Below are 27,595 nucleotides of genomic sequence, written 5' to 3'. Positions count from 1 at the left end.
TCAGAATTGGTAACATATTTTTATTTGTATTTGCTCAAAATTATCTGTAGTTTTATAATATTCTGGCTTATAAGCATGGCCATGGGATGAGCAGTCTTTGTCATAATTTTTTCATATATACTGCCACTGCTAACTTTTGTTATATACGAGGAATCTTTATCGAGATATTGACATTGAAGTTCTAGATTGTTGAAATTCTAATGGGGCTAATGCGAGACTATTTCTACTCTTATCATACAGGTTACACTAGCACAAATGGAGTATCAGCTACCCCGGTTGACACGAATGTGGACTCATCTTGAAAGGCAAGCAGGAGGCATGGTGAAAGGGATGGGTGAAAAACAAATTGAAGTAGATAAGCGTATCTTACGTGATAGGGTATGTGATAACTGTGAAACAAACAGCATCTGTAGTAAGCTTCTATGCATAAATTATGCTGCTTTTGATTCTTCATGGAAGTTGTATTACGTTCCCAGCATGCTTTTCATTGTTTATATAATGAAGCATTTAGATGGAACTGTTATCTCTAGATTTGGGCTATTACCATTATATGAGCTGTAGGTTTCATAGCTTGTGTTGAGGTTCCTTCATTCTTCCATCCATCCTTTTGAAAAATGTAGCTTGGATAGGAACTTCCACACAGGTTTAGTGTGAATGTGTAGTAAGTGGTTCAAGATATTTCAAAACGTAATTCTATTTCGTAATTCACTTTAGGAAGAAATGAAAAATCTTATGTTTAGCTGTTGAGTCTGATAAAGTGTATTTAATGCATTAATGAATTAGATTAGGATTAATGTCACCCATACATCTAAATGAGAGGCTAGGGTTTCATAAAAAATATGAAGATAATGTCAAGATAGAGAGTTTAGACAGTTCTTGTTAGGCAGGGACAGTGACCAGCAGAGAGAGAGAGAGAGAGAGAGAGAGAGAGAGAGAGAACACATCAGCCACGATTAGTACCATACAACAGAGTTTGCACAGTACAACTGATCTGTATGGCAGGTCATAGAGTACCATAGAGCAGGTCATACAGGTGTCAGGAGGTTGTACAGCTGTACAATAGGCTGTATAATAGCATCTGCTGTTTTATTCATTTTTGAGCAGGCAGCACGTCTCTTTAGTAGGCCATACACCTTTAGGAATCTTTTTCAACTTTAGGCATCTCAACAGTCACCTAAGCTCTAATTTCAGTCTGACTTTGCGCAACAATTTAGTGTGGTTCTGGCCTGCAACCAAGTGTAATTCGGGCATGCAACCAGGTGTAATTTGGGCCTGCAACCAAGGATAATTAAGGCCTGCAATCCCAGTTCTACAACACTTGGTTCGGCATATGACCTATCATTATGCATGACAGTCTTTTTCAAATCATCATCATTTTGGTATTTCCCACAACTATCACTTCTCTTTTAAGAGACCTACAGGCCTGCTGTCTGAATAGACTATGACCCAGCCTCCACAAAGGTTTTTAGGGTGCGCCGTTTATCTCAATAGGGTTTGGCCTCCTCACTAATTTGGCCCTGCAACAAGAGAGGACTTTGGCCTGCAATTGGACAGCCTCCTCAGGAAGTTCGTGCCTGTTCCAAGGCTGTTGAAGCCAGCTACACAAGCCTGTTTTGAGCCTGCGACTGGCTTCCAAAACAATCAAAAAGTTATCCCCAAAACAGTGGCAGAGGGCATTCTACAGCTCGGATAGGGGCAGCACTGCCTTTTCCTTAGATTCCTCCACTCCGCTTCACCTTCCTTTCACTACATTCATGAGGAATGAACCTCAGGTCTGTTGCCCACTTTTTCTAGATCAGGAATGAATAAGAGCATGAGAGATGAGTGCTTAGACAACTCCACATAACGCTTGTTGTCGCACGAAGTGTCTAGGCACCACGACAACGCTTAGAGTAAGGGCTGTCACTTTAATCCTTACTCCGTTTAGACTCTCTTCTAGATAAGTCAAGGGGGTTAGTCCCTAAGGTGAATGGATGAGGGTAGCATGTGGAACAACGGGCTCTAGTAGATTTTAAGGATGAACAACTTGATGAATTTAGAATAAGTCTCGCTCAATTGAGATAGATAGACACAATCACAAGATAAAAATGACTACTAACCTATTCTAAATTCATCAAGTTGTTTATCCTTAAAATCTCCTAGAGCCCGTGTTCCAAAGAATGTTGTTGCACAAAGTGTCTAGGCACCGCGACAACGCTCAGAGTAAGGGCTATCACTCTAATCCTTACTCACTCCGTTTAGACTCTCTCCTAGATAAGTCAAGGGGGGTAGTCCCTAAGGTGAATGGATGAGGGTAGCCTGTGGAACACGGGCTCTAGGAGATTTTAAGGATGAACAACTTGATGAATTTAGAATAAGTCTCGGTCAATTGAGATAGATAGACACAATCACAAGATAAAAATGACTACAGACCAGTGCCTTTAATTTGAATTAACCAAAGACTAAATAAATGACAAGTCACCCAGAGCAATTTATAATGTGGCAAAGCAACGATCATGAACAATTAAATGTAAAAATGCTCAAAACTTTAACATGTAGGATAATCTAGCAAAATTATCTTTCTCCAATAGTGAATATGATTTAAAACATTTATCGCACCTTGACCATAGAAAAATCATGAAAATTGCATTTAATCACCAAATAACACCAAGGAACTTTAAATTAGAATTTTAATTATTCCTTAGGCAATTAGTTGAATGAAGAAATCAAAATCTTTTAATGTGATGGAATTAAAATGAATTAAAGGGTTAAAAATTAAAATTTTAATGGGCCATAGGCCACATTAAAATATTAAATGTGAAAGCGCAAATCCCTTTTTAGTTTATTTCCTTAGTCATTAGAATTTATTTATTTTTAGATTTTTTAAATGTTTTAGATTTTTAAAATATTTAGATTTTTAGATTTTCTAGATTATTTTTTTTAGATTTTTTTAATGAAAATAAATTTGAAAATCAAATCGAAAATAAAAAGGAAATCAAAAATCAAAATAAAAAAAATCATAAATAAAAAAGAAATGTGAAATCAAGACAAGACAAAAAAATAAAAATAAAAAAATTCAAATCAAAACAAAACAACAAATTGAAAAGTAAAATAAAATGAATTTGAAATAATCAGATCCTAACCTAACTAACATAAACAATAAAAATCAAAGTTAAAACAAATTCAAATCTCACATGAAAACTAAAATACACTAACGCTAACCCCTAATAAAAAACCTAAGGCAAAGACAACATAAAAAAAAGAAAATGAAAAATTTGTTTTGCTTGTGCAGGTTGAAGGGATGGCAACGATGACGGAAAGGAGAGCTCGAAGGCAGAAAGCGAGGTTCAGCGGTAGTGGGGATCTGCACGGCGAAGGATGAGACAATGGGATGAAGGACATGAGGAGCAGAAGAGTGCGTGGAGGAAGTGAGTGCTATGAAGGTTGAACACTCTAACCAGATGGATGCCATAACAATACAGGTACAGAAACTTTAGCATTAGTGAGAGGATGAAAGAAACAAGGAAACATCAACCGATCATAAGCCTCCCTGTCTGCTGCAGCAAGCTCCATCTTATTATGAGGAGGTCATTTATTCCCTTGAAAAGTGGATAATTGAAGGTGACTCGGATAAAATGGAAATTAATAAGAACCAGGTTGATGCTGACATGGTTGATCCACCAGTTATAACAGAACAGGTTCATAAAGAAGCGTAGGTCACAGAAGTCTTGAACATTCCAAACTTTCCATATGAGCGTTTTTCGGATCAAGAAGGAGAAGTTGTATGCCGACCACATCATCATCAACATCACAGGCTCCCACAAAGAAAAAGCGCAAGAGAAAGAGAATGAGAAAGTGGTTTGATCCATCTAATGGCCACGAGCAGCTTGATTTTCGGATAGGAAAAAGTCCTACTGTGTGCAGGATTGGACATGGCACATCTGGGAAACACCCAATAGATTTGCTTGAAAGCAGGAAAATGCTCAACATACACTACATTGAACACATCTAATGCCATGGAGCATCCTTTGTATTGTATTCCTAACCCTACACCCTTTTTTTTGCAATATTTTAGTTTTGTAGGTAGATGCTTTTCATGTTATTAGGATAGTTATTAAACGAAGAGCTTATATCTTTCCTGTGCTTAACGTTATATGATGATTTTTAGATGGATGTTACTTATGTTATATTGTGTGTTGCGTGGATGCAGATTTTGGATTCTCACATTCCTCCGATGCAGCAATGTGTCCCCAAGTAGAGCCAGACGTTGACCATTACGTGTCAACGACCCATAGCAGTACACCCCCTTTTTTCGAAAAAGGGATAACGCTTGATTGATGTGTCTGTGCCGTCTAGTTATCATCATTAGCCTGATCATCATGTTATAATGTAAACCCATTTTACATGTATATGATGTAAATAATCTCAGCAGATCCATGTCATGAATGTAACGACTTACGTAAACCTATTTTTCTAGTGACGATCTACATTCTGGGAGGTTTTTTGTCTCACCGATCCATTCTCAGATGGTTGGCAGAGTATTTCTAAAGTCTTACCCCAAAACTGGGATGGATTTTGTCACTCGGATCTTAGGCGAGTCCTAGTGTTCTAGCGAGTCTATGTAAAAGCGATTTGGGAATAATCCTAACTATTTGGTTAGGTTATTTTATTACAAATTGCTTGGTCTGCTGGATTATATTTGTGTCGCAGAAATGGGTAGTCTCTGAGGGTTTATTACAAATGGATTTTCCCCCTTGTGATGTAAAAAATATGAAAATTATGATGTAAAGTGTCTTGAGGGTTGGAAAAATAATTTATCCCCTCATAGGTTAATCAATTAAATTTTTTGGCCAAAAATTAATTGAAATCCTAAGGCAGAAATTTAATTAATTCTAGGTCCTAGGTAAATTTAAATTCTCCAAAGGAAAAATTCGTCGATCCTTAAAAATTCAATTTTAAAAGGTCCCAAGACTAAGGTAAATTAATTATTTTGCTAAATTTTAAGTCTTTGGTCCTTGGGGGTTAAGTGAAAGTCAATTTTTGGGGGAAATTAACTCAAAATTTTTATTTTTGAGTTAATTAAAATGCCTTTAGTTGAAAAATTCGAATTTCCTCAAGAATTTAATTTTTCGATGGATGAGATTAAAAGAAATTTTAATCCTCATCATAGTCGAGATTGCTTTGATGAGGATCACTAGAACTAGCCATTGGAGGATTTATCTTTAAATAGGAAGTCATTTGTCAGTTTCATCATCCGATCTTTGAGTCATGTGCTAAGCGAAAAGTTCTCGTGTAATCTTTTTTTTTCGGATAATAAAGAAAGACTTTGGGGTTAATTTTCGCCGGTGTTACTCTTCATGGAAATACTGTAATATGTATCATTTTCATGCATAAATTTTGTTTAGCCATTAATGATAGCTTCTGAAGAGTGATTTGAGTACATGTATCTTGCTCAGCCGCTAGGGTTTAAGTGATAGTTTAAATTTTGAATGTAATAGCAGGTATCTCTATTTATCTGAATTTATTATCATTTTCTCACTCTATTTTGGTAGCTGAATTGATTTTGCAAGAAAATATTTATTTTTAGATCATCGGGTGTTCGGGGAAGTTTTTAGTTGGACCAGCCAACTCCTGATCTGTGTTTTCTGAAGAGCCCAGCTAAGATAGCTCCGGGCTTATCATAAGATTTTTAGCGGTGATACATGAAGGGTTTCGATTTGAGAGCGAAGTTGGACTCACACTCCTGAGATATGATAGAGTTACCATTCTTGTACATAGATCTGTAAATTATTTTTTGGTTTTCTGACTTGGGTTTTTCTGGGTTTTAGTTTTTATCATTGTATATATCATTTGGGTGTTTTCTTGTTGTCGTGCAACTACAAATTTGAGGAAGAAATCTGTGTAGAGTCTAGATCTAGGCCCTGGAGGGTAAGATTTGGATCTCTGGGGTTCATCAAAATCATTTTTGCAAGTATATTATCCAGCCTTTTTTGCAGTCCAAGGGTTTGAAATTTTTATTTTTTAAATCTGGAAATTTTTTAAGGGTTTCACTGATAAATCTTAATTAGAAGTATAACATTTTAAATCTGGAAATTTCTCTTCGGTCCTTCGACTACCTGTCTGCTGCCTAGAATCACTGTTTGTGTTTTTTGTTCTTGCAGAAAATTTCAAAATTTTTAAAGAAGGGCCCACAACCCTTGCTGCTCACAAACTTGCATGCTGTCATCGTGCTCCCTTTTCCTGTGATTTGCTTCTTTGCTCCTCGGACCTCACTCCCTAGCTTTCTGCTCTCCCTACCACACAAATCCGCAACCCTCAAAACCCTCATCCGCTGCCCACCAATGTTTTAAAATTCGGCTGATTCAAAACGGAAATGGCCAAGTTGATCCGTTTCAATGCCAAAAATTGTGACTCGGTGGAGGAAACGGTTCCGGAGGCTGAGTCATGGCTGACTTGGCCGAGTTATTGCATGACTCGGCCGAGTCAGCCATGACTCGGCCAACTCGGCCGTTTCCGCAATAACTCGGCCAAGTCATAACCTGCGGCCTGTAACCCCATCAAAACAGCGATTTGTCATATTTTTAATGAAATTTTCAAGTGTTTGCTGATTGGTTTGGACTCCAAAGTGTTTTATGAATTAGTTAAATGTTATTTGGGGTCCATTTCCCCCTCCCAAACCCTATTTAACACACTCAAATGCTCTCATTCTCTCACAGCCATCTCATGCATTTGAGTGAGAACTTCTTTGAGAGTTAGTGAGCAGTTCTTGAGCTTGTTTTTGGAGCAGTAGTGAGGAGTCTTGGGCAAGCATTGCAGCTGGAGTGAGGAGCTTCTTGGGCAGCGATTTGGAGCAGCATTGAGGAGCTGATTCTTGGAGCAAGCTTGAGGAGGCAGTTTGTGCCTGGAGGTATTTTTTTTCACCTCTACAAATCTGTTTTTGCTTATTAAATTTTAGGTGCATATCTAGAAAGCCTAGAGAGTGTTTTTTGTCAAAGAAATGAACATTGAATCAATGTTTTTTTTTTTCATTTTCAGATTGTTTGCTTTCATTTCCTAGTCAAAAAATGGCACCTAGAGCGAGAGATCCTGCTTGGGCATATGCTGAAATGGTTGATAGTGAAATGCATTGCAAATTTTGCCATAGGAAAATTAAGGAAGGTCCTGGGGGCATTAATAGACTGAAACAACACTTGGCGGGGATTAGAGGCCAAATTACTCCATGTGCCTCACCAGAAATTGGGGAGATTAGGAAGCAATTGTTAGCCAGCTTTGAGAAGTTTAAAGAAGATAAGACTAGGCAAAGAGAGTTAGAGGCTGAAATTGGGAGGAAGAGGGAGATACAAAAAATGATGGCTACCAACCCCCATTATGATTTTGAGGGTTCTTCCTCTATCCCTCATACTGATGCATCCAACCCTTTCCGATATGTTCCTCCATCTTTTGGTTCTGTTCAAGATAAGGGAAAGGGTAGAATGAAAAAAGGTGATATGACTATCAAAAGTTATTTCACTCCCTCCTCTCCATCAGATGCATATGGTCCTCAAGCTAGTAAAATTCAAATGCAGCCCACTTTAGATGACCATAGGAAGAAAGAATTGAGGGAGACTGCTTTTGAGTACATAGCTAGATGGTGGTATGATGCTGATATCCCCTTCAATGCTTCCTGTTCACCATATTATGAGCCTATGTTTGATGCCATACATGCTGCTGGAAAAGGCTTCAAAGGCCCTACTATGCATGAGCTAGGGGGGTATCGTTTGCAGAAAGAAATTCAATCCATTAATGAGTATTTGAAAGAGTTCAAGGACTCATTGGCAAGAACAGGATGTACCATCATGTCAGATGGATGGACTGATCAAAGAAACCGTACCATCATAAACTTTCTTGTCTTCTGCCCACGGGGAACCATGTTTTTAAAATCAGTTGATGCATTTGATAAGGTAAAAGATGGCCACTTGTTGTTTCAGCTATTGGATCAGGTTGTTGAGGAGGTGGGGGTGGCTAATGTTGTTCAAGTCATCACAGATAATACCTCTAACTATGTTCTTACTGGTAAATTGTTAGAGGAAAAACACAAGACCATCTTTTGGACCCCATGTGCTACACATTGCATAGACCTCATGCTTGAGGATATTGGAAAAATAGATTGGGTCAAAAACACTGTAGATCATGCCAAAAGCATAACAAAATTTATCTACAATCATTCATTGATTTTGAGCCTCATGAGGAAACACATTGGGGGCAAGGATATTATTAGGCCTGCCATCACTAGATTTGCTACTCATTTTTTGACATTGCAATCTATGCTTTCCCAACATAGAAACTTGCAAAAGATGTTTTCCAGTGATGAATGGAATCAAAGCAATTGGTCTAACAAACCGGAAGGCAAAGAATTGAAAAAGAAAGTCTATGAAGAAACTTTTTGGAGAAAGGCAACAGAGATTGTGAAGCTTGCTGAGCCACTAGTTAAGGTGTTGCGGTTGGTGGATGGGGAAAGGTTGGCTATGGGCTTCATTTATGAGGCTATGGATCAAGCAAAGGAGCAAATAAAGACGACATACAAGGATAGAGTGGCAAAGTATGGGCCCATTTGGGAAATCATTGATGAAAGATGGAACAATCAACTCCATCGCCCTATACATGCAGTTGGGTATTTTTGAACCCACTGTATCATTATAAAGCTAAGGAGTCAGGAGCTTTGAGGGGGGAGGTCAGAGATGGACTGATTGATTGCATTGATCACATGATCCCATTGGAGTCTGATCAGCGAGAGATACACCGACAGGTCACAACCTTCAACAATGCCTCGGGTACCTTTGTGAAGAATAAAGATTGCAAGAGAAGCAGACGAGCCAGGTAAACAAAAGTTTCAGTTTTCAAATTCTTAACAGTTTTACTTTTTTTTTTTTTAAGTTTGTTAAATCGTTTATAATTTGAAAGTTAGATATAATTTGTAATTTTGTTGAGCTAACTCATTACACTCCTATGTTTTTTGCAGCACAATGGTGGGAGGCCTTTGGTGGCCATTGTCCTAAATTGCAAAGGTTTGCAATTCGTATTTTGAGTCAAACTTGCAGTGCAACTGGGTGTGAACACAATTGGTCTGTCTTTGAGAGGATTCACACAAAGAGGAGAAACCGTTTGGATAAAAAACGGTTAAATGATCTAGTTTATGTCCAATACAACCTTCGGCTCAGACGAAACCAATTGCTGAACAAAAGACCTGATTCAGATCCCATTGTGTTGGAAGACATTGATCCAACATCAGATTGGGTAGTGGAGAGTCATCCAGCAGAGTTTGATCCTGATGAGGATCTTGATTTAGATTTAGATATCGAGGCATCAGTTGAACTTGAACATGCTGTTTAGTTGAATGTAGATCCTGATCCACCAGCCTCAGTCTCACAGCTAGCAAGGACTCCAGTTGCAGGTGCTTCCTTTGCTCAGCCACGACAGAAGCACAGTCGCATATCTACTCTATCTCAACTTGCATGTGCTGTAGTTGCACAGCCTGCTAGTGGTACTGGTACCACTTCTACAGTTGCAGTTGGAGATGATGATGATGATGAGGAGCCAAGGGGCCCCTTGTCTGACTCTGATGATGATCCAGAGATTGATCGACATGATCTTGGCTCCTCTGGTAGTAGCTACTAGCCAGTAGTACTAGTACTGGAGTCTGGTCACAATTTACTTTTGTTGTAGAGGCCATTTCTAGCCTCCTTGGTTATGTGTTTTTTGTTTTGAGTCTTTGATCATGTATGACAGTTGACTATGTATTGCCATTGGATAGTGCACTGGGTGCCATTTTGATATAATGGATTGGTTCATGAGCCTACTTTGATCATATGTTGTCTTCCATCTATACTATAATGCTATGTGTTTGTAAACATGAATGAAAATCTTTAAAATTATGTTTAAAATCTTTAAAATTATGTTTTTTTATTAAGAAATAAATATTTAATGTATTTTTTACAACGACCGAGTCATTGAAATCGAGCCGGCCAAGTTGATACTGAGTCGAAGTCGGAGTCGGAGTCGATCCTTGGCCGAGTTGGAGTCGGAGTTGATCCTCGACCGAGTCAGAGTCGGAGTCGATCCTCGGCCGAGTCGGAGTCGGAGTTGATCCTCGACCGAGTCGGAGTCGGAGTCGGAGTTTTAAAACATTGCTGCCCATGCATCCTCCATTCCCTTTGCTACACTGCGTCTCTCTTTGCAGCAGTCTCTCATACCCGAGATCCCTGCAATTGCCCACATCCTTCTTCCGCTACTCTCTGCATTCCCTTTCTTTTCCATCTCCATTCGCTCCTTCAAACTTTGCAAAACCCTAGGCCTTTCCGCCATCGCTCCTTAGCTCCCTCCGCCACTCCATCGCTGCCATTCTTCCGTAAATCCGTAGCCCTCCCCTTCCACTCTCTTGACCCGTAGAAAACTTCATCCCTTCTTGCAGTCTCTTCTCCCGCGGCCATCCTTCTCCCTCGCATCCTTGCCTTTTGCTCTTCGACCGGCCTGCTCTCGCTGCACTTCCATTTCCATTCTGCTGTCGAGCAGATATCCTCATCCGCCATTTCTCACCTGCACACAGGAAATAAACATTTGATATTTTTTTATTTTATTTGTGTAATGTGTTAGGATTAGCTCCGTTTTTCTCATTCGACCTTTTTTATTTTTTTAGTTACATTGTATATGCATCAAGCTAGTTTAATTTTTCATTTCATTTCAATATGTATATGCATTAGGGGGTTAGGGTTTAGAATATTTTTTCATTTTTATTTGATATTCGATTTTGTATTAATTTTGATTTTTGATTTCTTTATTTTTGATCTCATTTATTTTTTGTTTTTTTTTATGAATTTTTTTTTTTTGATTTTTGATTTCTCTTTTCCTCTTTATTTTCGATTTGATTTTTGATTTTGATTTTATTTTTTTGAAAGACATTAAAACATTAAAAAAATCTAAAATATAAAATATCTAAAAATTAAAAAAAATCTAAAACATTTAAAAAATCTTGAAAATTATAAATTTTGGTGACTAAGGAATTAAATTAAAAGAGGGTTTGCGCTAATATATTAAAAATTTTAATGTGGCCCATGGCCCATTAAAATTTCGATTTATTAACCCTTTTAATTTACTTTTGTCACATTAAAAATCTAGTCTCTTCATTTTACCACATTAAATCAATTTCCTAAGGAATAATTAAATTGTTTATCTAAAGTTCCTTGGTGTCTTTTCTTTGTAAGTAATTTCTCTATTGTCAAGCGCGATTAATGCCTATTGGAAAATTGTTCTGGATTTGAATTCTTAATTATTTTAAATCTGGAATATCTTGCATGATAAAGTTTTAAGCGTTTACATTTAATTGTTCATGATTGTCATTATTCATCACATTTGTAAATTGCTTTGGATAACTTGTTTTTACTTAATCTATGGTTAATTGAATACTAAGGCACTGGTCTATAATCATTTATATGCTATGGATGTGTCTTGTGTTTAATCCATTCATCTCAGTTAACCAAGATTTGTCCTAAATTCATTAGGTTTTCCATCTTCAAGTCTCCTAGACCCTGTGTTCCACAGGCTTCCCTTATCCATTTACCTTAGGGACTACCCCCCTTGACTTGTCTAGGAGAGAGTCTAAACGGAGTGAGTAAGGATTAGAGTGATAGCCCTTACTCTGAGCATTGTCGCGTGCCTAGACACTTTGTGCGACCACAACGCCTATGTATAATGATTTTGACACCTATAGTAGGGCCGCATTTTCCTTAGTTCCTAAACTACTTCTCCAGATGTCTCTCTCTCTCTATATATATTCAAAAAAATTCATTTCTCTTCAATCGTTGCGAGTTAGGAGGCATGCTAGCTATCACTGGAAAGGTCCCAAAAAATGCCAACTAATTGAGTAACTTTGCCTTCCATTTGGACAAACTTTGACATCAATAACAACCATTTTCAACACACAAGGCAAGAGCCAGACCAAGATACAACAATGAGGTGGTTGTCAATGTTTCCTTAGCATCCCACTACCTGCTCTTTATTGGAATTTCACCATACGGGATGATTCCCAGTTTATCACCTAAAGGATGTTCTATGGGAATTGGCTTAAGGTGATTTATGTGAATGGATAAGGAAGGTACTTCTTCTAGTATTTCAAGGTGTAATTCAACTAAGGTGTGTCTAGGCATACAAGTACATAAATATAGTTTACTTAAAGAGAGTATCGACAATAGGAGATAGTAAACCTTCAAATAAGCCCTAATTTGAAGCCTTGTATAAGATTAGGGTTTATTAGGGTAGTAATTACCGAGGGTTGATCACATCGGTGTTGGAATTTCTAAGTCTGGCAATTAGAGACCCTTCATGTACTTTACTGATTTATTCCTACCTACTTGTTCTGTTAATTAACAAGCTATTTACCATGTAAATACTAGAAATAAATACAAGTACATGCTCAACACATTACAGATTATCAACTGAAGGAAAAGGAAACAAGCACACAAGTGACATCGTTGTTTTTGGACTAATGTCCGCGGAAAAACCCAATGCGGGAAAACCAGTGCAACTATCTAAGGGTTTGATAATTGATTTATTAAGCAGTTTCAGAATACAATCTGGGTGCCAAATCCGGCTCACCCAACAGAGAAAAATCTTGGCCATAGCACTTCTCTACTCGGAAGCAGATATTCCGGCTGAAACCCCAGATAAACACTCTGGCAGCTCCACAACTCAATTATGCCCCACGAAACCCTAACGTCAGCCTCTAGGGACAGCGTCAGCCCTTCTTGGCCCAACGTTTTCCTAGTGTCATTCTGGCTTGTCCTGCGTCAACCTCTGGAGGCACTCTGTCAGCCCTCTAGTCCTCTGCGTCATCCACGCTAGCCCTTTGAGGCACTGTGTAGCTCCTGGCTGCCTCTGCGTGAGCCCTAGCTGGCTTTGCGTGAACCCTTGGCTAGTTCGCGTCCCTCTCTCCAGATACTGCGTTGATCCTCTCAGTGCTATCTCTGTCTCTCTGCTTCTGTATTCACTGCCCCTTAGCTGCAACTCTGATCACTCTCTCAAATTTCTCAGCAAACCCAGCCCCAAAAAGTTGAAATCTTGATCTCTTGGTATATTCTCCAAGTGACTCTCAAGCCTCCTCTTATACTTTTCTCGTTGACAAATCAATGGCCGAGATTAAGTCCCTAATCAATGGCTAAGATTAGATCTGGCTTGATCCATGCCTTTTGGACCATTCTAACAGTTTTATAAATTTAGGGACTCCATTAAAAATATTAATTATTTTAATATCTCCCAAACTGTTTAGGATTTGCCCAAACCCTTTCTGGGTATTGGAGATCTCATGTGCCTTAGCCTCTCCACCAATTTTCGTGGCTGGAGCACATCCAATGCTACCCGAAATCAACAATCGGCCCCACCATGGCAATTTTTACTATGAAGGAGGCTATATTTTGAGCATGTGAAGTCAATCAAGCTGAAAACAAGCTAAGGTAGCTCCGATGACTTGATTCCTCAAGCCCTAGTTGAATTCCTTCCTTGCCTTAGGCTTAGCAGCTTGCCTTAAAGGGCCTAGGAAATTAGTAAAGAGGAAAAATATAAAATTTTCAAAGAGTTTTGACCACCACACATATCATACTGCCTTTCCCTTATTGGGTGAACTCTAGTCTTAGGGACTAAATTTAAAAGATATCTAATTCGTGCTTGGAGTAAGGGGGAAAACACTAGTGTTCACTTTCACCTAGGTTGCCTAGTGAGGCTTTGCACCGGGCTTACTAGATTTTGTGGTAACAGGGACTTTTGCTCCAAGTGAGAACTTGGGAGGTAACAAGAGCTTGAGTGCAAGTGTGAAAATTCTATCATTGCAACAACTGATTTATTTTTCCTACTTATTTCATCATAAGTTATTCATGAAATTATTTCAACAAACATTAAAATAAATACTGCTGCAGATATCACACCGTAATACAAAAACAAACATATGCACACATTGACACAGTTATTTTGGACTAATGTCCCCGGAAAAACCCAATGTGGGAAAACCGATGCAGCAAGGAAGGATTTTATTATTCAGCAATTTTCTTGTACAACAGGGTGCGAAACTGGCTTACCCATAGATAGACAAACTTCCAGCACTTTTCTAAACCCAGTGTAGGCCCTACTGACCTTTGCTACAACCTGAAACCCTCTGCGTCAGCCTGCTGAGGCTCTGCGTAGCCTCTCTGGGCTTCTGCGTCACTCCTGCAGCCTCTGTGTGGATGACGCAAGCCCTTTTGGCTCTGCACAGTCTCTGCTGCCTCTGCGTGGCTTCCTTTGGCTCTGTGTCTGCGTCTTCTATGTTGATCCCCCATCTCTCTGTTCTGTACTTGCTGCCTCCTGACTGCTCTCCAGACCACTAGTTCAATTTCTTAGCAAACCCTGCTCTAGAAATTGAACTGACCGGTCTCCCTCAGTCTGTTCTCCAAGTGCCCCTCAAGCCTCCTCTTATACTTTTTCTGTTGACATCTCAACGGCTAATATTAAGTCCCTAATCAACGGCTCAGATTAGATTTGGCTTGATCCATGTCTTTTGGACCATTCTAACATAGATTCATATTAATACACATTAATATTTTATCTTCTCAAAGTTTAGACTTAGGGACTCCATTAAAAATATTAATTATTTTAGTATCTCCTGATTTGTTTAGAATCTGCCCAAACCCTTTCTGGGTATTGCAGATCTTATGTGCCCCAACCCTCTCCACCAATTTTCGTGGCTAGAGCACATCCGATGCTACCCCAAATCAACACTCCCTCTTAGCGAGAATTGTGCTCTAGCAATACTTCTTATTGAGTATTACTCTGATCATTTGTGATCTTTACTTGTGTTGATGCTAGGCCTTCCTGCCTAACCTCCTCTGCACTACTGCCTCTTGTACTGCTGCCCATGACTTTGCTACTGCCACTGCTGCATCTATACGATAGCTTCCTCTACATCTGTGCTGCTATTGGTCCTTTCTTCCAACACTACATCCGCACTGCAACTTCCTCTGCATCTGTGCTGCTGTTGGTCCTTTCTCCCAACATTGCATCTACACTGCAACTCCCTCTTCATTCGTGCTGCTAACACACTACTTCTGAAAGAGGTTCTTTACCATCCCCATCTTTTCCCTAAAATAGTCAAATTTTGACTTTCCAAGGGCCTTGGTGAGGATATCTGCCACTTGTTCCCCTGTAGGAGTGTAGCTCAACTGTATAGCTCCTCGTTGGACACAATCTCTGACAAAGTGACACCGGATATCAATATGCTTTGACCTATCATGAAATACTGGATTCTTAGAGAGTTTGATGCAACTCTGATTATCACACATGATCCTGGTTGCCTCCATATTTCTTCTGAATAGGTTTACCAACAGTTTTCTAAGCCATATGGCCTCACACGAAGCTGTGCTTGCTGCCATATATTCTGCCTCAGACAAGCTCAGAGCCACGAACTTCTGTTTCCTATTGCACCAGGAGGTTATTCCTGATCCAATGTTGAAACAATACCCAGAGGTACTTTTCTGATCCACTGAACTTCCTGCCCAATCTGCATCAGTAAATCCACTCAACCTGATATCCTTCCCCTTGTTGTACAAGAGCCCATAATCAACTGTTCCCTGTAAATACCTGAGAACGTGCTTGGCTGCTGCCCAGTGAGCCCTCTTTGGTTCCACCATGAACTGACTGAGGGTGTTGATAGCATAGCAAATATCTGGCCCTAAGTCACCTGACACGGAGATTCAAGACACGTAGGATTCGAGATTCGTGGTGTCAGATTCGGACACGTTGACCCCCCGGAACAGGACACGTAGGATTCGTTATATATTATTTTATTTATATATATATATATATATATATATATATATATATATATTAAAAATTAGATATTTCTTACACAAAATTTTAATTAATGATACAAATTTATTGATTTCAAATATAGATCTTCATCTATAGCTATTAGCATGCATAGTACATACAAAATTCAAATACATGTCAATCTATTATCTATTTCTTATGCTTGGCCCTCTTGCCACCACGAGAAATGTCTAATTTTTTAGTCTTGTTGGAAAATCAGGATCTTTGTCATTAATATCACCCTCTAAGCATTAATATCCAGAGGTATTTTTGTCATTACCTCTGTATTTGTATAGGGATCTTTGTCATTAATATCACCCTTTAAGCATTAACATTTTTGTCATTACCTCTGTATTTGTATAGGGATCTTTGTCATTAATATCACCCTTTAAGCATTAACATAAGATAGAACAAGCATAACATGTCAAATCAAGATTTTGTTTGAGTGATGTGTACATTTTTAGGAGGGTCATGATACAAGAGTTTGACAATCAATGTCACTAACATCAAGGTACATAGAGGGATTGGTGCTCTTGATTAAATACGAGTTCCATACCCTAATACATGACAAAATTCAATGGAAACATTGCAATCCCCCAATCCTAAAATCCTGAAAAACTGATAAGTCTGCTGGATTTTGAATGAAATCTAAAATTCTACTTCTGCCATATGAAATCCAATGAAGTCGGAACCACTCTCAAACATCCTGAGTCATTTCATGGTAATGTTAAAAATTTAAGTAAAAGGATGAAAATGAAGATTAAGGAGAATGTCACTTTTACTTTAAGAATTTAACATTACCATGAATAGCATATCAATACTAGGGCCTAGACTTGATCATTAAGTTGCCAAAACGCTTGCCAAATGAAAATATGCGTGGCTGTAATGACCAAATGCGGCCTTTTCATACCCGTGCAGGTCACTTTTGCCGCCTAACGAGTCCTAGAAAACAGGACACGCTGCCAAAATTGTGACACAACCTCGGATTCGATGAGTCAGGAAAGGACACGACGTGTCATGGTTTTTGGACACGAATTAGGGAAAAATTGCATCGGACACGCTGGATTCGGGATTCGTGGGGCCTATAGGACGAATCCGGTTATCTAGATCTGGCCTGATATTGACTAGATACATCAGGGACCCTATGAGCTGTCAGTATAGGGTGGGATCGACATGCTTGTCTTTTGATGCATCAATCTTCTTCTAGTTTGTGATCATTGGCATAACCATAGGTCTACAGTCTCCCATCCCGAACCTTTGCAGGATTTCTGTAGCATACCTTCCTTGCCCAAGGGAGATTTCTCCTTTCTGCTGCCAAACTTCCAACCCTAGGAAATAGTGCATTTGCCCCAGATCCTTCCTATCGAACTCTGTGGCTAGATTTTTCTTGCAGTCTTCAATGAGTTTGGATGATCCTGTTAGGAAGAGATCATCCACATATAATACTAAGATAAGTGGCTTGCTCTCTACAACCAGATAGTAGAGATTCAAATCCGCGTCACTCTTGACAAATCCCATCTTCTGCAAGTAGCCATCTATTCGACCATACCACGCTCTTGGTGCCTGCGTCAGTCCATACAAGGCTTTCTCAGTCTGCATACATGAGACTTCTTCTCATGAGTTTCAAAGCCCTTTGGTTGTTCAATGTATACTTCTTCTATTACCCCATTCAGAAATGCCGTCTTGACATCCATCTGATGGATCTCCCATCCCATCTGGGCTGCAAGAGATATCACGGTCCTAATAGATGTATACCTGGCTAGCGGGGTGAATGTTTCTTCATAGTCAATCCCTTCCTTTTGAGCATACCCCTTAGCCACAAACCTAGCCTTGTATTTTTCAATACTGTTGTCCGCAACATATTTGATCTTGTAGATCCATCTTGAACCTACCACAGATTTGTCTTGAGGCCTTGACGCCACCTCCCAGACATCGCTTACCATTATGGAGTTATACTCCACCATCGCATCTAGCCAAACCTGATGCTGAGCTACCTCCTTGAAGCTGGCAGGCTCTCCATCCTGAGCTACTAACGCCTGATACCTCTCTGGCTATTTTCGCTCCCTTTTACTGTTCCTTGGCTCTCCGATAAAGTTTTCTGCATCACGCAGAATCTGATGAAGTTCCCTGTTGGTTCTTCCTCTGCCAAAAGGTGCTTTTGTTCGGTCCTCTTCCTCATCCTGAGAATCTTCCTGATTTGAGGAAGGATTCTTCACTTCCGTTGGTTGAAGAGGCATGACCAATGGATCCTCTTTCGACTGCTCCTTGAAAGGCATTTCGCGAGATCTTCCGAAAGCTCTATCCTCCATGAACTTTACATCTCTTCGTACTACCACCTTCCTCCTCTCTAGAAGATAGATCTTGTATGCCTTAGCATTCTCACGATATCCTGCTAGATACCCCTTTTCTGTAGTCTGATCTAGCTTCTTCTTCTTTTCTTCGGGTATGCATCAATATGTCAAACTCCCAAATATCCTGAAATGACTAACTTCAGGTGTCTTCCCAGTGAAGACTTTCTCTGGAGTAATCTTGCCCAATGCCCGATGAGGAGTCCTATTTTGAACATAGACAGCTGTGTTGCATGCTTTTGCCCAAAGGAATTTTGGCATATCCTGATCATACAACATGGCCCTAGCTGCTTCTGCAATAGCCCTATTTTTCCTTTTTGCCACCCTATTCTGCTCCGGATTGTAGGGAGTTATCCACTCTCTTCTAATGCCCTCTTTAGCGCAATAATTAGTGAAGTCGTTATCGACATATTCTCCACCATTATCTGAGTGCAAGACTTTTATTTTCTTCCCTATCAGATTCTCCACTAGAGCCTTGAACTCCTTGAATTGACAGAAAAACTCATCCTTGGTTTTCAGAAAATAGATCCAAGTTTTCCTCAAGTGGTCATCAATGAAGGTAAGGAAATACTCGACACCGCTGAATGCTTTGACGGACATAGGTCCACAGATATCCGAGTGTATCAATCGTAGTACACTCTTGGCCCTATGGTTGCTCCTAGGAAATGCCACCTTGGCATACTTTCCTAGAGTGCATCCCCTGCATACATCATCACGTTCCGTACTCAGATCCGGAACTCCTGTTACAGTGCTCCTGATAATTCTCAGAGCTCCATGGTGCAAGTGACCCATCCTTCTGTGCCATAGTTCGTTCAAGTCTTTGTCCCCATGACTGCCTTTTAGTGCCATTGGAGATTCTAGTTGTAATCTGTACAACCGATTACTTTTGATCCCAATCTGCACTTTCTTTTTCTAGCTCGGGTGTTTGACGTATACCTTTTCCTTGATGAAGTAGACGTCATAGCCCTTGCCTGTAGTTGTGACACGGAAAGTAAGTTCATCCCCAATCCTGGCACATGCAACACATTTGTGGCATAGAACCACTCTCCCGATTCTGCTGAAAAAACTATGGTACCCTTTCCTACTGGAGTACACTTTGCCTTGTTCCCCATGGTGATTTGAAAGTTCATCTTCTCTTCTTGATATTCTGAGAAACACTCCTTGATTCCCGTCATATGCCACGAGGCTCCACTGTCTATATACCATACCTCTGATGATGTAGCACTAGTTATGCATGCCACTTCTTCTTCCAACCTGGAAGCCAACATAGAGAAATCGAAATCTCTCTCTCTTGTGCAATCTTTTGAAAATCTGCGTGAGTCCCCTGAGGTGGATGCCTCTGCATCATGATATCGACCCATAACTGATTTTCCCTTTGTCTCTGATTACTTCCTTTGATACCATTTGAAAATTCTATCACTGCAGCTACTGATTTATTTTTCCTACTTATTTCATCATAAGTTATTCATGAAATTATTTCAACAAACATTAAAATAAATATTGCTGTAGATATCACACCGTAATATAGAAACAAACATATGCACACATTGACACATTTATTTTGGACTAATGTCCCCGGAAAAACCCAATGTGGGAAAACCGGTGCAATAAGGGAGGATTTTATTATTCAGCAATTTTCTTGTACAACAGAGTGCCAAACTGGCTTACCCACAGATAGACAAACTTTTAGCACTTTTCTAAACCCAATGTAGGCCCTACTGACCTCTGCTACAACCTGAAACCCTCTACGTCAACCTAAAACCCTCTGTGTCAGCCTACTGAGGCTCTGCGCAGCCTCTTTGGGCTTCTGCATCACTCGTGTAGCCTCTGTGTGGATGACTCAGGTCCTTCTGGGTCTGTGCAGTCTCTGCTGCCTTTGCGTGGCTTCCTCTGGCTCTGCATCTACTTTTTTTGCGTTGATCTCCTGTCTCTCTGTTCCGTACTTGCTGCCTCCTGACTGCTCTCTAGACCACTAGTTCAATTTCTCAGCAAACCACGCTCTAGAAATTGAATTCACTGGTCTCCCTCAGTCTGTTCTCCAAGTGCCCCCTCAAGCCTCCTCTTATACTTTTCTGTTGACATCTCAACAGCCGAGATTAAGTCCCTAATCAACGGCTAAGATTAGATCTGGATTGATCCATGTCTTTTGGACCATTCTAACACATATTCATATTAATACACATTAATATTTTATTTTCCCTAAGTTTAGACTTAGGGACTCCATTAAAAATATTAATTATTTTAATATCTCCTGATCTGTTTAGAACCTGCCCAAACCATTTTTGGGTATTGGAGATCTTATGTGCCCCAACCTCTCCACCAATTTTTGTGGCTAGAGCACATCCGATGCTAGCCCAAATCAACAACAAGTCCCAGGCAATTTGGGAGAATAGGTAGCCTTTAGACCTTTCATGGTAGTGAAAGGAAATTTTCTCTTTTAGGTGCAACCCCTAAGTATGTGCCTTAAAGCACTAAGCTCCTCCTCCCCAAAGTAGAGAAAAATAGGAAAACAATTCCGTGCTTTGACATGCATATTTGTAACCATAGTAGTGGAACACTAAGTGGAGCAATTGGTACTGGCAGTCTAGTGAAAGAGTATTTGGCTCCAATTAGTTTTACTTTAGGTGTTTAGGTTTGTACTAAGAATGGACCCTTGAATTGCTAAGTTTACAAGTAGATAATGAAAATTTTGAAACCTTGCTGCATTTTGGTATGGGAGTATTTAGTTCGAAAATATTCAAGTGAGATGATTTAGATGCTTTTCAAAGAGCAGATAGGAGTGAAGTGCAGGACTATTGGCCAGGGATACCATCTAGATTTTATCTGACTTTGAAACTTAGTTAAGACATGCATAACATGTGTAATGAATGAGTTTCATCAACATTGATACAGAGATGTCTTAAATCATGCTTTGGATTGTTACCTTCATAGCAATTGATGTGGATGGACATGTTTCTTCTCCTACTTCTGCTTTTGTACCTAATGCTACATAGTGGATCTCTATTTTCTATGGTTTACTCTCTTGGATCATCCTTTCTGACTAGCTTTTCTACCTTTTTCACTTGTATCTCTCTCTACTCCCACATTATGTTTGTCATTGGCTGTATTCTCTAGTGCCATTGACCTATTCTTTTGGTCATCTGTAGACAATTATAATGTGAAAATTCTATGACTGCAACATCTGATTTACTTTGCCTACTTATTTCCAATAAGTTATTTATGAAATTCCTTCAATAAACATTAAAATAAATTTTGTTGCAGATATCACACCATAATTTAGAAAAAAACACATGCACAAGAATCAACACATTGACATAGTTATTTTGGACAATAGTCCCCGGAAAAAGCCAATGTGGGAAAACCGGTGCAGCAAGGGAGGATTTTATTATTTAGCAATTCTTTCGTACAACAGGGTTCCAAACTGGCTTACCCAACAGAGAGAAAAATTCTCTAGCACTTCTCCCAGTCCCAACGTCACCCTGGTTGACCTTTGCGTATCTCCCAAACACTCTGCGTCAGACCCTGCTTGTCTGTGTCAGCCCTGGGCCTCTTTGCGTCACCCATGCTAGCCCTCTAGTGACTGCGCAGTCTCCTGCTGCCTCTGTTTTTGCCTGAGAGGCTCTGCGTTTGCCTCCTCTGCCTCTGCGCTGATCTTCTGGTGCTGATCCTGACTCTTTGTTCCGTACTTGCTGCCTCCTGCTGCTCTCCAGACCACTAGTTCGAATTTCTTAGCTAACCTCGCTCTAGAAATCGAACTGACTGGTCTCCCTCAGTGTATTCTCCAACTGACTCTCAAGCCTCTTCTTATAATTTTCCTGTTGGTTCTTCAACGACCGAGATTAAATCTCTAATCAACAACTAAGATTAGAGTTGGCTTGATCCATGACATTTGGAACCTTCTAACCCAATTTTATATTAATACCCATTAATATTTTATTTTTCTTAAGTTTAGACTTAGAAACTCCATTAAAAATATTAATTATTTTAATATCTCCCAAACCGGGTACAATCTGTCCAAACCATTTCTGGGTCTTGGAGAGATCTCATGTGCTTTAGCGTCTCCACTAATTTTCGTGGCTAGAGTACATCCGATGCTACCCCAAATCAACCCTCCTTCTTAGCGAGGACTGTGCTCTAGTAATACTCCTCACTGAATATCACCCTGATCATCCGCCATCGGTCCCTGTGCTGATGCTAAGCCTCCCTGCCCAACATCCCCTGCACTACTGTATCCTGTATTGTTGCCCATGGCTCTACTACTGCCATTGCTGCATTTGTACGGGAGCTCCCTTTGCATCCGTGCTGCTGCTAGTCCTTTTCTCCCAACACTGCATCTGCACTGCAATTCCTTCTAAATCTGTGCTGCTATCACTCCCATTTTTGCTACTGAAACGAGTTCTTTATCATCCCCATCTTTTCCCTGAAGTAATCAAACTTTGTCCTTCCAAGGGCCTTGGTGAGGATGTCCGCCACTTGTTCTCCTGTTGGAGTGTAGCTCAACTGTACAACTCCTTGTTGGGCACAGTCTCTGACAAAGTGACACCCGATATCAATATGCTTTGATTGATCATGAAACACTGGATTTTCAGAGAGCTTGATGCAACTCTGATTATCGCATATGATCCTGGTCGCCTCCATTTTCCTTTTGAATAAGTTCACAAGCAATTTTATACGTCATATGGTCTCACACGAAGCTGTGCTTGCCGCCATATATTCTACCTCAAATGAGCTCAGAGCTAAGGACTTCTGTTTCCTACTACACTAGGAGGTCATTTCTGATCCAATGTTGAAACAATACCCAGAGGTACTTTTCCGATCCACTAAACTTGTCCTGACGATGAACCACACTGGTTCGTTCGAAACGCGTCGACAAAGGTCTTTCCTCATGTGATTTTCGCCGAAGTTCTGCTTACAACTATTATGGATCACAGAAGCCTCAATTCAATAATTAGTAAATCCACTCAAACTGATATCCTTACCTTTAGTGTACAAGAGCCCATAATCTACTGTTCCCTATAAATACCTGAGAACGTGTTTAGCTGCTGCCCAGTGTGCCCTCTTTGGTTCCACCATGAACCGACTGAGGGTGTTTACAGTGTAGCAAATGTTTGGCCTGGTATTGACCAGATACATCGGGGACTTATGAGTTGCTTGTATAGGTTGGGATCGACATCCTTGTCTTCTGATGCATCAATCTTCTTCCAGTTGGTGATCATTGGCGTAGCCATAGGTCTACTGTCCTCCATCCCGAATCTTTTCAAGATTTCTATAGCATACCTCCCTTGCCCAAGGAAGATTTTTCCTTTCTGCTGCCAAACTTCCAACCGTAGGAAGTAGTGCACTCATCCCAAATCCTTCATATTGAATTCTGTGGCTAGATTCTTCTTACAGTCCCCAATGAGTCTAGATGATCCTGTCAGAAAGAAATCATCCACATACAATACTAAGATTAGCAGCTCATTCTCTATAACCAGATAGTAGAGATTCGGATCCGTGTCACTCTTGACAAATCCCATCTTCTGCAAGTAGCCATCGATTCGACCATACCTGCTCTAGGTGCCTGTTTCATCCCATACAAGGCTTTCTTCAATCTGCATACATGAGACTTCTTCTCATTTGTCTCAAAGTCCTCTGGTTGTTCAATGAATACCTCTTCTTATATTGCCCCGTTCAGAACAGCCGTTTTGACATCCATCTGCTGAATCTCCCACCCCATCTGAGCTGCAAGAGATATCATGGTCCTAATAGATGTATACCTGGCTATTGGGGTGAAGGTCTCCTCGTAATCAATTCCTTCCTTTTGAGCATACCCGTTAGCCACAAACCTGGCCTTGTATTTCTCAACACTGCCGTCTGCAGCGTATTTGATCTTGTAGATCCATCTCGAACCTACTATAGATCTGTCTTGAGGCCTTGGCACTACCTTAGAGACATCGTTCACCATTATGGAGTTGTACTCCTCTACCATCGCATCTAGCCAAACCTAATGTTGAGCTGCCTCCTAGAAACTGGCAGGCTCCCCATCTTGAGCTACTAATGGCTGATATCTATTTGGCTGTTTTCGCTCCCTCTTATTGTTTCTTGGTGGACCGATGAAGTCCTTTGCATCTCGCAGAATTTGACGAAGTTCCCTTCTAGTTCTTCCTCTGCCAGCAGGTGCCTTTGTTAGCTCCTCCTCATCTTATGAACCTGATTTGAAGAGGAATTCTCTACTTCTGTTGGTTGAAGTGGTTTAACCAACGACTCTTCTTTTGACTGCTCCTTGGGAGGCATCTCACGAGATTTTCTGAAAGCCCTGTCCTCCATGAACTTTACACCTCGTCGAACCACTACCTTCCTGCTCCCTGGAAGATAGATTCTATATGCCTTAGCATTCTCGCTATATCCCACTAGATATCCCTTTTCCGTAGTTTGATCCAACTTTTTCCTCTTTTCCTCGAGTATGTGGCAATATGCTAAACTCCCAAATACCCTGAAATGACTGACTTCAGGTGTCTTCCCTCTGAAAACTTTCTCTGGAGTAATCTTGCCCAATGCCCGATGAGGAATCCTATTCTGAACATAGATTGCTGTGTTGCATGCTTCTGTCCACAGGAATTTTGGCATATCCTGATCATACATCATGGCCCTAGCTGCTTCTATAATAGTGCTGCTCTTCCTTTTTGCTACTCCATTCTGCTCCGGATTGTACGGAGCTGTCCACTCTCTTTTGATGCCCTCCTTAGTGCAAAAATCAATGAAGTCCTTATCAACATACTCTCCTCCATTATCTGAGCGCAAAAAATTTATTCTCTTCCCAGTCAGATTCTCCACCAGAGCCTTAAACTCTTTGAATCGACAGAAAACATTGTCCTTGGTTTTCATAAAATAAATCCAAGTTTTCCTTGAGTGGTCATCAATGAAGGTAAGGAAATACTTGGCACCACTAAGAGCTTTGGTGGACATAGGTCCGCAGATATTTAAGTGTATCAATCCTAGTACACTCTTGGGCCTATGTTTACTCCTAGGAAATGCTGCCTTGGCATACTTTCCTAGAGCACATCCTCTACATACATCATCTCGTTCCGTACTAAGATTCAGAACTCCTGTTATAGTGCTCTTGAGAATTCTCAGAGCCCCATGGTGCAAATTTCCCATTCTTCTGTGCCATAGTTCATTCAAGTCCTTGTCTCCATGACTGCCTATTAGTGCCATTGGTGATTCTAGTTGTAATCTGTACAACCTGTTACTTTTGATCCCGATTTGCACTTTCTTTTTCTAGCTTGGGTGTTTGACGTATACTTTCTCCTTGATGAAGTAGACGTCATAGCCCTTGCCTTGAAGTTGCGACAAAGAAAGTAAGTTCGTCCCCAATCTTGGTACATGCAACAAATTTGTAGCGCGGAACCGTTCTCCCAATTCTGTTGGAAAAACTATGGTACCCTTCCCTACTGGAGTACACTTTGCCTTGTTCCCCATGGTGATTTGAAAGTTCATATTCTCTTCTCGATACTCTGAGAAACATTCCCTGATTCTCGTCATATGCCAAGAGGCTCCATTGTCTATATACCATACTTTTGATTATGCAGAACTAGTCATACAGGCCTCTTCTTCTTCCATCCTGGAAGCCAACATGGAGAAAACAAAATCTCTTGTGCAATTTTATGAAAATCTGTGCGAGTCCTCTGACGTGGATGCCTCTGCATCATGGTCTCCACCCATAATTGATTTTCCCTTCCTATCTCTGATTACTCGCTCTGATACCATGTGAAAATTCTATCACTGCAACATCTGATTTACTTTGCCTACTTATTTCCAATAAGTTATTTATGAAATTCCTTCAATAAACATTAAAATAATTTTGCTGCAGATATCACACCATAATTCAGAAACAAACACATGCACAAGAATCAACAAATTGACACAGTTATTTTGGACAACACTCCCCGGAAAAGCCCAATGTGGGAAAACCGGTGCAGCAAGGGAGGATTTTATTATTCAACAATTCTTTCGTACAACAGGGTGCCAAACTAGCTTACCCAACAGAAAGAAAAATTCTCCAACACTTCTCCCTATCCCAATCAGCCTGGCTGACCTCTGCGTAGCTCCCAGACACTCTGCATCATCCCTTGCTTGTTTGCGTCAGCCCTGGGCCTCTCTACGTCACCCACGTAGGCCCTCTAGTGACTGTGCAGTCTCCTGCTACCTCTGTGTCTGCTTGAGAGGCTCTGCATTTGCCTCCTCTGCATCTGTGCTGATCTTCTGGTGCTGATGCTTACTCTCTGTTCCGTTCTTGCTGTCTCGTGCTGCTCTCTAGACCACTAGTTCGAATTTCTCAGCTAACTCCGCTCCAGAAATCGAACTGACTGGTCTCGCTCAATGTATTCTCCAACTAACCCTCAAGCCTCTTCTTATACTTTTCTTGTTGGTACTTCAACGGCTGAGATTAAATCTCTAATCAACGGCTAAGATTAGAGTTGGCTTGATCCATGACTTTTGGAACCTACTAACCCAGTTTTTTATTAATACCCATTAATATTTTATTTTTCCTAAGTTTAGACATAGGAACTCCATTAAAAATATCAATTATTTTAATATCTCCCAAACCGGGTACAATCTGTCCAAACTATTTTTGGGTCTTGGAGATCTCATGCGCTTTAGCCTCTCCACCAATTTCGTGGCTAGCGCACATCCGATGCTGCTCCAAATCAACATATAAAATGGTCCTGTCTTATCTTATCTATTATATTAAGTATTTTCTCAAAAAAAAATAGCATGTGTACCTGCATTAAGTGGCACAACTGCTCCTTGTATTTATTGAGGTGCATGCTAGCATTAAATAGATATTAACCTATCTAAGAAGGAAATAAGGTGGCGAAGATGGGCCATTTTTCTGTTCATTAGCAAAGTCCTTTCTTTATCAAATGCGTACTTTCCTCTAATTGAAAACGTTTCACCTCTTATGCGAGTATGGCTCACTTGTTATGTATTCTTCTATAATTTGACCCAGCCCAATTTGAAACACTTTTGTTGTGTTTAAACTTTGCAACTGTGATATTAATGCATTCAACTAATTATCAGCTGGCATGACTGACTCAAATGTCAAGTGGGAATTGCTTTATGAACAAATTTCACCATCAACATTTAAATAATAGGATAAGTTGGCTATGAATCTTATATTAAAACATGTAGCCTGAAATGAATGCGAGCTTATGATTGAATGGCACCAAACAGTTCTTTGATTCTCTATTTGAGCCTGGCAATTTTTAGGTTCTTGAGTGCCAGAATTGCACAAACTTTTGATTAGCCTTTGTAGAAACTTTATAATCTTTCAATGTACTGAATGACATTGATTTGAGCTTCTATGGAAAGTGTCAATGAATGGACTTTATGTAGGTATCAATTGCATTATGGAGATTATTTCT

At 40.1% G+C, this 27,595-nt stretch overlaps 1 protein-coding gene across 13 annotated transcripts in view; it reads left to right on the top strand.

Moving 5' to 3' along the window:
- Positions 1 to 27,595, top strand: part of LOC149144141 (GTP-binding protein, HflX) — a 473,086-nt gene that overhangs the window by 281,333 nt on the left and 164,158 nt on the right. For all 13 annotated transcript variants that reach the window (XM_089446973.1, XM_089446961.1, XM_089446960.1 and 10 more), the window contains exon 5: positions 241 to 378. In XM_089446973.1, the coding sequence (XP_089303099.1) occupies positions 241 to 378 (138 nt within the window). The remainder of the gene's footprint in view (positions 1 to 240; positions 379 to 27,595) is intronic.

This window comes from Pinus tabuliformis, chromosome X (genome assembly GCF_031772625.1).
Source record: "Pinus tabuliformis cultivar Carrire ecotype Pingquan chromosome X, CPIR1, whole genome shotgun sequence".
In the NCBI taxonomy this organism is placed as follows: domain Eukaryota; kingdom Viridiplantae; phylum Streptophyta; class Pinopsida; order Pinales; family Pinaceae; genus Pinus; species Pinus tabuliformis.
This window is presented reverse-complemented; position numbering and strand designations above follow the sequence as displayed.